The sequence below is a fragment of the Eptatretus burgeri genome, chromosome 1 (assembly GCF_056783735.1).
Source record: "Eptatretus burgeri isolate ZD-2024b chromosome 1, Ebu_testis_v1, whole genome shotgun sequence".
Lineage (NCBI taxonomy): Eukaryota > Metazoa > Chordata > Myxini > Myxiniformes > Myxinidae > Eptatretus > Eptatretus burgeri.
Window position 1 is genome coordinate 78,609,006 of NC_140961.1, and position 13,125 is coordinate 78,622,130.

General features: G+C 41.6%; 1 protein-coding gene across 7 annotated transcripts in view; it reads left to right on the forward strand.

Moving 5' to 3' along the window:
- NCOA1 (nuclear receptor coactivator 1) overlaps positions 1–13,125 on the forward strand; it is a 148,098-nt gene that overhangs the window by 65,458 nt on the left and 69,515 nt on the right. For all 7 annotated transcript variants that reach the window (XR_015060395.1, XM_085889677.1, XM_085889684.1 and 4 more), the window contains one exon: positions 8,768–8,868. Coding sequence is in view for 3 of the 7 variants with exons in the window: in XM_085889677.1 (XP_085745803.1) it covers positions 8,768–8,868 (101 nt within the window). In the remaining 4 variants the exon portion in view is untranslated. The remainder of the gene's footprint in view (positions 1–8,767; positions 8,869–13,125) is intronic.

The window sequence follows — 13,125 nt, forward strand, 5'->3', positions numbered from 1 at the left end:
ACGCGCACAGCAACAGCAAACTGCTGATCAATCTGCTCATGAAAGAGCCAGGCAAGCGAGTCAGCTGCAGAGAGAGAGACAGACAGACAGACAGACAGACAGACGCAGACACAGACTTTTATGTCCTTTTCTTAAAAAAAGGATAAAAATTCAATACAACAAAGCAAAGGATTATATACAAGAGTGGAAAAAAAAAGAAGAGAAGAAGCCAATTCAATTTTCAAGTAATCGATAAAGCATTGATAACAGTTGATACACATTTACACCCCCAAAATAATACATTAGAGAGAGGAGAAGAAGATGATAAGACGGGAGAAAGCAACACAGACTCCACACGTACCGCCAGAGACTGAGCAACAGCCCCTCGTGTTTGCACGTGCATGCCAAGCAGAGAGAGACAGAGAGAGACAGACACTTCTCCCCTTTGTTACGAGAAAATTCAAGTTTCACATGGTGAAGTATGTTTGTACAAGCATCAAAAAGAATAACCAGGAAAGGAAGGGGTAACAAAGAGGTAATATTAAATTTATAAATTGATTCTTGGAGCACCACCAACCATGCAACATAAGGATTGTTTCACACACCACCGGTTTTTAAATAAAGCAGGATCTTGAGTTTCAAACTCAAAAAGAACATGCGACGTAACTAATGCTTTAAAAATAGTTAAGACGTCATCAGCTAAAACATCAGTGTTCTGCAATTTTCACTTCCTCGATAAATAAATGGCAAGTTTTGCTTCAGAACACAAAAAGTTTGCTAAAAGACATTCATTTTTACATTGATACAAGACATTAAAACCAAATATAAAAACACAATGTGTAAAAGACAAACCGAGCCCCCGGATCACACGTGACATGATTCCAAAAAGTGAGGCCAACCTTGAACACTCAATGAAAATGTGAAAAATGGTCTCCGGGTGTTGCAAAAGGGGCACAATTCCGAGTTTTCAGGACATATATGGTGGGACAGGACGTTGCAAGGCAGGATGCTGTGCGCCAGCCGCCACTGCAGATCGCCCGAGCGCTTGACAATAGGTTCTCTGTACATCACCTGCCATTTTATTTTAGTGGAAAGGTTAGCTTGAAGCAGCGCTTGCCAATGAGCTTGTGGCTCTGCAGGTTTGTCAGGAAAAAGGGTGAGAACACATAGATTGTACACTGAGGATTTCTCCATCCGGTTAAAGGGCATAAAACTTTGAAATAAAATTAACAGATTTGGGAAAGGACATTGGGAAAGATGGAGGGCATCTTCAATGTCTGGGTCCCATTTTAACCCGGTTTGCTTAAAGGTCCGTAGGATCACAGAGAAAATCCTGCCAATAACTCTGATGGACCTCACACTGCTGGCCACGGCAATGTCAGCAGCTGGCTTCCATCTATGTACAAGGGGGTTCCTGAGGTGTTCAACTCTGGTAACGCCGACATCAATAAACTTTTGCATGAAAGATGTCACTACAGACCCCATTAAAAAAGGATTTAAAAATATTGGTTCCTTTAAAAACATCTGAAGGGAGTAAGCGCTGGTATCACGGCGAAAAGAAAACGCCTGCCATGCTTCCAGCATGCTTCGGTAAAAAAAGGGGGACCGATGTCATATTCACGTGCTTCGTGTTGAGAAGAAAGAGCTCGTCACCATAGCCAAGTTTCCCAGCTTGCTAAAGCAAGCAATGGGCAAAGGCTTTCCATGGGACGTCAGAGTATAGAAGCCTTCGTGCTGAGAGGAGGCGAAAAGCCATCACTTTGCTCGTAACCTCTATGAGCCCCTGTCCACCTTCTGCAGTCGGTAGGCTTAATATTCCTGGCCGGAGCCAGTGCTTTCCCCCCAGAAAAAGTCCACAAAAAGACTTTGAAGTTTTCTTAGGATAAAAGCTGGGGCCTGCAGTGACTTAAAAACATGCCAGAGCATTGATGCCGGAAGATTATTAATGACTAGAGTACGACCCCGGTAGGAAAGCTGCTTCAATAGTCCCTTCCATTTTGTTAACCGCTGCTCAGTTTTGGTAATCAGCGATTCCCAGTTTTTTGAAATAAAACCTGGAATTCCAAGAAAGACACCGAGGTAGTGTATTCCTTCATTGGTCCATTCAAGCTGCCCTGGCAGGGTTGGAGGGGGAGTCTCATTCTGTGGACCTAAGTAAAAAGCTTTGCTCTTTTCCATATTAACTTTAGTCGAGCTAGCCAGGCTAAATTCCTTGACAGACTCAACAAAAGCACGAACATCGTCATCTGAGCGCACAATTGCACAGAGATCATCCATATAAGCAATGGTTTTTACGGGATTTTCTCACGGCAGAGGATAAAACCCTTGTAGCCGCATGCGTAAATGATGTAGTAAAGGTTCAATTGATAGGGAGTATAGAAGGCCAGACAGAGGGCACCCTTGATGGATACTTCGGGTAACAGGGAAAGGCTGACTTAAGATGTTGTTTACTTTAAGCACACTAAAAATATTATTATACAATAGTTTGATATAGCAAGTAAAATTTTCCTTAAAACCAAACCCCCGTAAAACAGCAAAGAGATAAGAATGATCAATTGTGTCTAAAAACACCAGACCTACATTTCTGTGTTCAGCAATACAAATATTGATCATGTCACGGACAATAAAGATGCTATCATGTATTGCCCTTTTAGGAATGCAGTAAGACTGATCGGGGTGTACAATCTCCTCAATCAAAGGTTTGAGGCGTTTGGCAAGAACTTTCGAGAAAATCTTGTCGTCCGTGCAGAGGAGCGAAATGGGACGCCAATCTTTAAGTTGCTGGAGGTCTCCTTTCTTCGGTATGAGAGCGAGTATGGCCCTGCGACAGCTAACTGGCAACAAGCCTGATCGTAGGCTATCAACCAGGAGGTCAAGCAGCTCAGGTCCCAACAAATCCCAGAAGGCTTTGTAAAACTCTGCAGGGATTCCATCAAGTCCAGAAGCTTTACCTCTGGGCAAAGTTTGCAAAGCAATAGAAAGTTCGTCGAGTCACTTCCTTTTCAAGTTTTTGACATGCAGATTCAGACAAGGTGGGCAAAGAGGTGGTTAAGGAACGAATCATGTCTTCCTTCGTGTTTCTGGCACAATACAAGTCAGAGAAGTATTGTTTGGTCAAGCTCCTAATGTCTTTTGGATCGTGTACTGCTCGGCCTCCTGGTGCCCGCAGTGAAGTTATTTGCTGGTTTCTCTTTTTTTGCGCTTCGAACGCAAAAAAAAAACTTGGAAGGAGTATCAATAAAGCTGTAGTTCTCCATTCGCAGCCTTATTAGAGCCCCTCTGGCTTGTTTTGTACAGAGTTGAGCGAGGAGGGCTTTCTTCGTTGTTAGTAGAGAACTAGTCCTTTCAGCACTGAGAGTTTGAAGGCTTGACTGGAGAGAAAATATTTCTTTAGCAATTAGAGATTGCAGCGCAGATTCATTCTTGGTACAAAAGGAGCTATATTGCTGGCAAGAGGCCCTGATGTGGGTCTTCGCATTGTCCCACCATTGTGCGAGGCAGGAGTAGGAAGGCTTCCGTTGTCGTAAAACTTCCCAAAAGGCTCGGAAGGCGACAGGAAAAGCGTCATCTTGCAGAAGACTCGCATTGAAGGTCCAATGGGCAGTGCCACGATTTCGAACCAGGGAAAGTATATGAAGAACAACCATGTGCTGGTCCGAAAAGCCACTTGGGGTGATGTCAACATGGTCAATGACATTTAAAGAGTCATTATTGATGTAAAATCTGTCTATCCTTGCAAGAGATAGCCGGCCATTTGCACATCGGCACCACGTGTATTGTCGTGCAGACGGGTTCTGGAGTCTCCATACATCCATAAGGGAGAATTTGGACAAAGCCCTCTTTAAGGTTGCCGTACTTGGTGGGTGGGGCTCTTCTCCATTACGATCAAGGGTGGGATACAATGTGCAATTAAAGTCCCCACACAGACAAACAAGACCATCAAAAACAAGGTGTGTGAGGAACATTTCTAACTGTGTGAAGAAAACTCGTCTTTCTGTGCTCGTACTCGGTGAATATACATTAATTAAAGTGTGTTTATAGCCATTATAAAGGAAATTAACTGAAACTAAATGCCCTTTTAATAATCTCCTTAAAAGTGACATTTTCAGGACAGAAAGAAGGATTTAAATAAATCGCCACTCCAGCACGAGGACAGGTCAAGCTCCTAAAGAACCATTGTCCTTTCATGATGCGAGTCCATTCGCTCGAGCATGAAGAGCTACATCTTGTCTCTTGCAAAAGAACAACATCAAAATGTTTTTGCTCGACAAGCAACTTTACCTGAGCTTTGCGCAGGGGTGAACGTCCCCCATTTATATTTAAAGTTACAATAGAGGAGGTCATGGTGTTGGTAGGGAGGGATTATCAGGTGAAGGGAAGTTGGGTTGTGCTTGTAGCTCTTTCCGAGCTTTCAATACACACTTCCTAAGGCGAAATAATTGTGAGTCACACCAAGTTGTTCAGCCTTGAGGAGGAGACATCTTGAAGAGGTTATAAAGCCAGACAGGTTCGGGAAGAAGGTTATAATCTTAACGTTTTTCTTTCGAAAAGTGTCCTGAAGAAACTGGAGAATTTCCATGGGTGATAAATCATCATCACCCTCCAGTTCCTTGGCCATTGCTGGGTCGTTCCAGACCTCGCTTCCAGCACTAGAGGCAAACGACGAGGCGCCATCTGAGTCGTAATCTGAATGTTTTTTATTTTTCTCTTCACACACTGAAGTCGATGCTCTCACAACGGGAAAATCGTCTTCTGCTAAAGGTGAAGCTGTTTCCACAGCGGGAGTTTTAAAGACTGTAACAGGGATTACCGTTTTTGTATCGGAGGCTTCGCACTCTCCTTCTGGGGCTGTTACTTCTTCCTCCTCCATCACCTCAGACACTTCGTCCTCAGCAGGGCGCGCGACGACAGTAGGTTTGTGGTTCTTGATTTTAATGTCAGTGACCGGGGTGGTGACCTCAACATCTTGGGGCGTTGCGCTCGGTCCTTGTTCTTGAGAGGAATGAACGGAAACGTCTCCTCCCTTTTCAGCGAACACACTGAACCTATTGTGCAGCAGAGGACCAGCTGCAGGAGCTTCTGTTTCTAGGATAGAAACATTGCGTTCATTCGACGGCGCTATCTTTTTCGAACAGCTCGCCTGTGTGTCCTCACTTCCGCTTCCTCTTTTATAATTCCTCTTGGAGGATACGGTGATAAAACCCGAATCATCAGCCGGGGAATTATCGGTTTCCGCGCTCAAATGTGAAGGTCGATCTCCCGTTGCAGACGTGCTATTACTATTACTAATATCGACTCTAGATGTGCCACTAGGATCGGCGCTTGTTCCTAACTGTCTAGATGTGCCACCGGATATATACTTCGGGCAAGCACCTTTTAAATGTCCGAAGGCACCACACGTGAAACGCGTCATTGTTTCTGTTGCAATGTACATTCGGTAATTTCGATTTTCAACTACCAACGTAGCTGAGGCATTGAGCGATTGAGCGTTGTTTTTTAACACCATGTAACAGTGCCGCCGGAAGGTCATAATATGGCGGACTCTGGAATCCGAACGCAAAGGAAAAGGAATCATGGAGATTTTTGACACCACCGTGCCAAACTGTTTTAAAACGGACAAGATCTGTTCACTTTTAACGAAAGGTGGCAAATTTGAAAAAGCGATTTTCACCACCGGTGAGTCCAACATACTAACGGTAACGAAAATATCTGGCGGTAAAGACAAACCGGTTTCAACCGCCTGAGCGACGTAGCGCTCCTCAGAAAGAAAAACAACAACTCGTTGGTTGATCTTTGAAGCTGCTAACACATTTTCGAAACCAACGAGTTCTCCCAAGCCCGTCACGACGTCCTCGACCCGAACTCCATCGGGTGGACTAACTATCACCGCATTTTTGCGAGTAAGTGACTCATAAACGCTATTCTGCAAACGACTGTTTGCCATAGCTGAAAACAAAGGAAGCAAAGACCTGTCACGAGCAGAATTTGCAGGCGAAGGTAAAATAAAATAAAAAAATGAAAATATAAGGAAAAAGAAGAGTATAAGGAAGAAGCTAAATCACCGATAAATGGCAGGCTTATGAAAACAAGGCAGATGAAAAAGTAGGCCCGGAAACCGAAGGTTTCAAGGAAAACCCACAAAGCACCAACCGTGCGCGCTCTCCCTCTCTCTCTCTCTCTCGTCTCAGCAGGAAGGGAAAACGGTGGGGGGGGGGAACTCCACAAACACGAACAGTGATACAGAGGGAAACGAAATGGGGATAGGATCGACAACAACACAATACAGTACTCACAGCTGCACACACGAAGCCGCCATGATGCCACACCCACGCACGACTCACCAACGACAGAGAGACAGAGAGACAGAGAGACAGAGAGACAGAGAGACAGAGAGACAGAGAGACAGAGAGACAGAGAGACAGAGAGACAGAGAGACAGAGAGACAGAGAGACAGAGAGACAGAGAGACAGAGAGATATAGAGATATAGATATATGCCTACCTGCAAATAGAGTGTCACACCGACGGGCGAGAGAAGCACAAAACTCACGTTCCAGCTTTCTAGGTCCGGGTTTTGGCAGGACATCAAGGACAGTTGCCACTGCTGCTAGAAACATTGAGTGGCTCAAGGCCGCCTTCAACTATGACCTCTCTGAGGATTACGGCAGCATAAAGCCTTCCTTCCATAAATCTGAGGAATAAAAGAAGCCTTCCTAATTTTCTCCATACAACTAATGCCTCAGTATAACTAGCGTGAGGAAAATAGGGCAAATTTCCCGGGTATTACCGGGTACTTCAGCTGGTATATATATATATATATATATATATATATATATATATATATATATATATATATATATATATATATATATATATATATATATATATATATATATATATATATATATATACATATATATATATATATATATATATATATATATATATATATATATATATATATATATATATATATATATATACATATATATACATATATATATATATATATATACATATATATATATATATATATATATATATAATAGCAAGGAGCTGTCTGTGTTTGCTTTTGTTTCTTGAATTACATTTCCAAACCCTGGATCATTTTCCCCAAAATTTGCTGCAAGTTTCAGGCTTCGTTGGGCACAAGAAGAGAAGTGCATGGAAGACATGGGCATCTCTGCCAGAATTAACAACAGCGCTCCTGATTCTTTCTCATGGTTCACATGACATTCTTGAGAATAGCATGAAGGCAATGGAGAAGTTCATCATTGTGCCCAAATATGGAACAAGCAAATGTCCAGACGTAGATGTTGCAAGAAGAAAACGTTTTGTCCAAATGAACTCTGTGGACCAAATTCTTCCAACAAGAGCTGCACTGGAGCAGCACGTCTGAAGAGCGGTATACCAAGGAGGACATGTATGGGGTAAGGCGCTGATCCCACGGCCAGGGATTCCTTCTCCTCCTGACGAATGGGGTTGGATTTCAAATCCCGATGGACGATATGAGCCTCTCTGTACAACTCTACCTGAAGCTTCCAATACCTGTTACGAGTTGAATTGGTATAACTGCGCTGCAAGTGCAAAAAGGCTGCTCACGCACAGTTCTTTGTGTGAAGGAGAAAGTTCTTAAAACTAAATATTTTTCTTATTTTTGGTGTCCAGCTTGGAAAATGGTCACCTATTAAACATTTTCCAGAGCTCTCTAATATCTATAAAATAATTTCCTCGCATGCGTTTCTCAAAGCGGAGTTAAGCAATTGATTCACTCTGTCTGTCTGACAGGCGTTAGTCTGTGATCGAGGAACTACTTGATTTCAATTAATTTTTTATATTTTGAACACTGTCGAACATGAACCGGAACACGAACTTGCAGTACTTTGGCAATGAATTTGGCAAATTGTACGGCGTCTCGTCCTAAGTGCACACGCACACTTGTGGTATAGCAATTGCTTCTGTCTGGCAGTCGGTGAAATAAAATTGAAAATAATTTCAAAAAGGAAATGTACTGTTTTTAGGCATGTCATAAAGGAGACAAACAGGCACGAATAACTAATTTAACGTGTTCAATAAGATGTTATATCAACTGCGGCAAACTTGCAATTCACTGTTTTTTTATTTTTATTTTTTATTTTTTATTTTTTTTCCTCCTCCAGCCTTAAACTTTTATTTTGATTGAATTATATATTTGGACACTGCAGAACACAAATCACCTTGCAGGTTTAGCAGTACTTAGGCAAAAGTTTGCGCTGTGTCGACTAATCAAATTTGCTGCGCATGCTGAGGGTAGACACACACACACAGAGATACACAGAGACACACACACAGAGATTCAGATATAAATGGCGGCACCAGGTGATGCAACAACAGAGCTAATATAGATCTTGCTCGGAAACACCAAGCGAGAATTGAAAAGACCCTTCTCATGTTCTTTTTCTCAAGACTGCGCAGGGTAAGGTGTTCTATGAACTCTTTAGTTTTGATATATGTTTCTGAACATGTGTGGAAAGTTTGGTGCTTTTATGAAGATGTGCACAATTGTTATGCCATGCCACCTCACACATAAAATAAAAGTATGTCGACATCAGAAACTGTATTTGTTTAAATCGAAATTTTTTTTCATCACATCACAGCACCCGTTTTTTTTCAGTCGTGTGTAACATATAACATTTTGAAGTTGATTACAGTGCAGGTTAATTATTATGGAATTTATCTTTTTTTTTTTTTAAATGCAAAATTAATGGCTTCTGGTGTATTGATGAAATGAATAATCGTATATGTGTGCAGAAAAAGAAACTTCAAACTTGAATGAGATTCAACAGTCTGATGTGTCATCCAGCGGACAGGATGTGGTTGACCATGAAGAGCTGGGCCCCTTCCTGCTTGAGGTAAATGCATCTTGATCATGTTCTTGTTGCAGTGAAGTCAATGCTCATTGCTGTATTGCACAAAACAAATCGGTTTCACAGGATGAAATGGAATTGATTGCTATCACAGCGAATCAAAACATCCAAATGAACCATAGCTAGATTTCTTAAGAAAGTATAATGCATGATCTTTATTTAACAGTGCACACTTTCCATGCTGTACCGACAAATGCGATGCTTGCATGATTGTGTTGCTTTTGAAGCAAAGCTGCTCCCTTTTTTTTTTTTTTTTTTTTTACTTCTCAAAATAAAAACCAACCTTTGCAGCCCCTGCCGGTCGAACCTGCTTCAATTTGCTTGAATCGTATTCATGCCAATACACCATTGCTTCTACTTGCTGCTCATCAAGCCATTTGATCACCTCTGCCATGTTGGCAGTTTTCTGAAAAATCAATTGCTGAAGCAGCCATTACTCTGCCACCTGGTAGTGAGCTGGCTATTTATCCATAATGTCCCTTAAGAGTCCAAGACTCCTGGACTAAATCATGGCAACTTTGTATTACACGTAAAATCGGAACAAACATGGCCACAAGAGTGCTAGCTGCAGCAAGTTCCTCATTTGCAAAAGTTGCATAACTGTAACTGAAGAAATGTGGATGTGTAATTTGTGGTGGTTCATTCACCTGTATCATGTTTGACTCACTGTAACCCATTCATCTTATTACCTCCGCCACTGAAGGTAGACGGGGGTTATGTTTTCACCCATTTGTTTGTCTGTCTGTCAGTGAGCAGGATATCTCAAAAAGTTGTGGACAGATTTGAATGAAACTTGGTGGACAGGTTGGGTGTGTTACAAGGACGAATTGATTAGGTTTTGGTGAAGTTCTGAATCTGGATCTGGATACGAGAATTTAATTTTTTTTTTAATTGATTCTTCACCATTCAGAGATAGGGCCAAAAACGACATATAGCATGAGATTTCAAAAAGTTATGTGCGAGCTATGACAAAACTAAGTGGATGAGTTGGTTTGGTGATGAAAACAAGCCAATTAAATTTTGGTTCAGGTCCGGATTCAGATCCGACCTATCGGTGGGATACAAAATGTAAACTGTTCAGACTGGCGGAGGTATGCGCTCTACCGAGTGCCATTCTAGTTTAATTTGCATTGCTTGGTGCTTTATTGGCCATACCAGTGGAGTTAACAGCTATAAGACCCACCATAAGCCTGGTATTGGCTTGGTGGTTAGGGTCCTGAGTTTGAGCCTCGTTTGCCGCTGAATTAACACCTGATGGGGTTGACTCAGCCTGTCATCCTTCTGAGGTCGGCGAAATAACTACCAGTGTACTGGTAGAGGGGCACAGCATCAGCGGTACAGCCATGCTTCCAATAAATGATAGCTGCCCGGCAGCCAAGCTGCCATGCACAAGAACAGAACGATCACCATATTTTACTGGTTTTCTAAATTTTCTGCAGCTCAAGCCAGATTGTATACACAGCATGTGACTATGTGGTTGTTTGTTCTCCGAGGAATGTTGATTACCACTGCAATATAAACCTTTTCCATGTACAGGGGTTATTAAAATGCAGCGTTCATTCATATGGTATTGGCTTCTGCCTCAGTCTTCAAACTCGCTTGGGAGAGACATGAAACTGTCATGTTGCTGAACTTCATGTTTCTACAACATAAATTGGAGATGGGTTTTGAGAGTGTTAAATGTTCTTTTCTTTCTCTATTTCCAACAATTGTTCAAGCTCCCATGCAGTCCTTTGTTGAAATAAGGTACACTTGATAACGGGCTGAAAATCTCTGATGGCGGTGTTGTTGCTTTTTTTTTTTGTGCGTACAAATTCAAAGCTCATTAAAATAGATCTGCTTGTCGACACTCTCACTTTCTGACTAACAGACTAATTACAATAGCCCCTCTCTTCCCTTGGGAATTGGCAAGCCTAATCAGAGTAGCTGCACATGTGGTTACTTGGAGTAGTACAGATTGCAGACAGGTTTGCTATTTGAGGGGTTGGTAAAGCATCTTTGAAGAGGATACAAAAAACAGCACTGGATGCTGTGTTGGGCTTAGTTCAAGAGTTGTCAAAAATGAAATGGCACAAAAGAGTGTAATTGAGCAGATGTGTTAAAATATATATATTTTTTATTTTTGAGCACTTAGCCAAAACGAGGGTAAGCCTGTATCAGTTAGCAGGAGGTTATCCTGTCTCACAATTGTGATCGACAGATGAAAAGCCAATCTGATGAACATGTTTTCCAACATTTTGGATGTTTGACTTGCGTAGTAACGAGTAATCCGAGGCCCACTAAATCTATGAGGTAGAGAATCCGGATGGCAGCTTGCTTTCCTGTAAATAATGCAAAGGTCATTGATTGTAGCCGTTTAAAACTTGTACGAATATCTGCTGATAGGAACAGGACAAGGGATGAGTAAAGACTATTACTAATTTGCATATAGGAGTGGAGATTAGATTTTGTGCTAACCTTTGCTGTTTTCAATGAAAATTGGTTTGGGAATATAGAATCTGCAACATGTGGGGTTATGTTAAAAAAAAAAAAATTCCTCTCCAGTTTCTTAAAATATTCATTAAAGAGCTAAATGTAGTACATATTGTGCACGCAGAACTATGGCATTAAGAGACATTGGTGAATTTGTACTTTACATGGATGTACAAGGACAGTCAACAAGAAGGATCAAATCAACATGGTTACCTGTTTGATGTTCCCATCTTCGCACTTTGGGTGTGGCCTGTTTGCTGTTCTCCTCCAAACACTTAGCTCATTATGTTATGTCATCAGGTTCAAATCTTGGAGACTGTTTTTTATTTGTCTCTTGTCTGTTAATGTCATTATAATTGATGATCGCGTACACTGGTAAAGTCTCCTCTGTTCTTTAACTGCATGAGATGTGTATAAGCTCTTCCTTGAGATGTGTTGCAGGCTTTAATTGCTGTTTAATCAAATATAGGTGATCTCCAAATGGGTTTGATACTTTGCTTGTTACCTCTGCCACTGAAGGTGGAAGGAGATTATGTTTTCACTCCTGTCTGTTTCTTTGTCTGTTTTTGTTTGTTTGTTGCTTGCAAAATAGAAGATTTTTTGAAGTATATTGGTCAGTCGATTTTGTTATTATGTCTGTCTGTCTGTCATTCGCTTACAGGCCACAATTTTAAACTGATCTTCATGAAACCACCACATGGTAGTTTGTCATAAGTAAGAGCCTATGGTTTTTGAGGTCAAAAGGTCAACATAAGCCAAAGGTCAACAAATTTGTCCAATTTTAAAATCCTAAATTTTCATCTGATTGACTCAAAATTTGAAAACGATTTTCATATGAGCTTACTGAATTCAACCACTAATTATTTTTAAGGTCAACATGGGCCAAAGGACAACAACTATGGTGGTATTTCTAAAATCTTCAATTTTCATCCGACTGACTTGAAATTTGAAGAGGATTTATATTTCACGTCACTAAATTCAACCAGCCAATTATTTTTGAGGTCGGATTTGTTTTATGGATTTTGCCAAGTATGGTGCTCTGCATGACGTCTTTTTGTTTGTTTGTTTGTTGGGTCGCCGAAATAGGTGACCCTTATTGTCAGTAATTCTGTCTGTCTGTTTGTTCGTTTGTCATCAGCATAATTGGTAGTAAACGTGGGCCGATTTTGACCAAACTCGGGTGGTAGGTACATCTTATGACCAAGTGCTTTGGAAATTGTGATGGTTGCTAGGGACGCTTTGGTTCCCTAGCAACAGCCGACAAACCTTCAAAATCAGTACCATTCACGTGAAATCAATTCCGAAAGCCATTATCCCACGTAGGCTTATGAAATTTGGCATGCATCATCTACAGGTCATGCTCTACCAAATATATTCCGGTTTTTGTGACGTTTGGAATAGTTTACCTGCAGCGCCCCCTACACATGGGGTATGCCCGAAAATTGCCGAAAATTGAAGGCCCCCTCGCGACCAGGTGAGTGCATCGATCCGAATGAAACTTTGCAGGTTCATCTATCGATAATTCCAGCTGTGTGTGTGTGTGTGTGTGTGTGTGTGTGTGTGTGTGTGTGTGTGTGTGTGTGTGTGTGTGTGTGTGTGTGTGTGTGTGTGTGTGTGTGTGTGTGTGTGTGTGTGTGTGTGTGTGTGACCGCTGTTTCTCGACAACCACTGGTCCGATCTAATTGAAACTTGCCAGCTATATTGCTGGGGACCTGAGGATGTGCCTTTTCAAGGTTTGATATTAATCGGACAAGCGCTTCCCAAGTTATG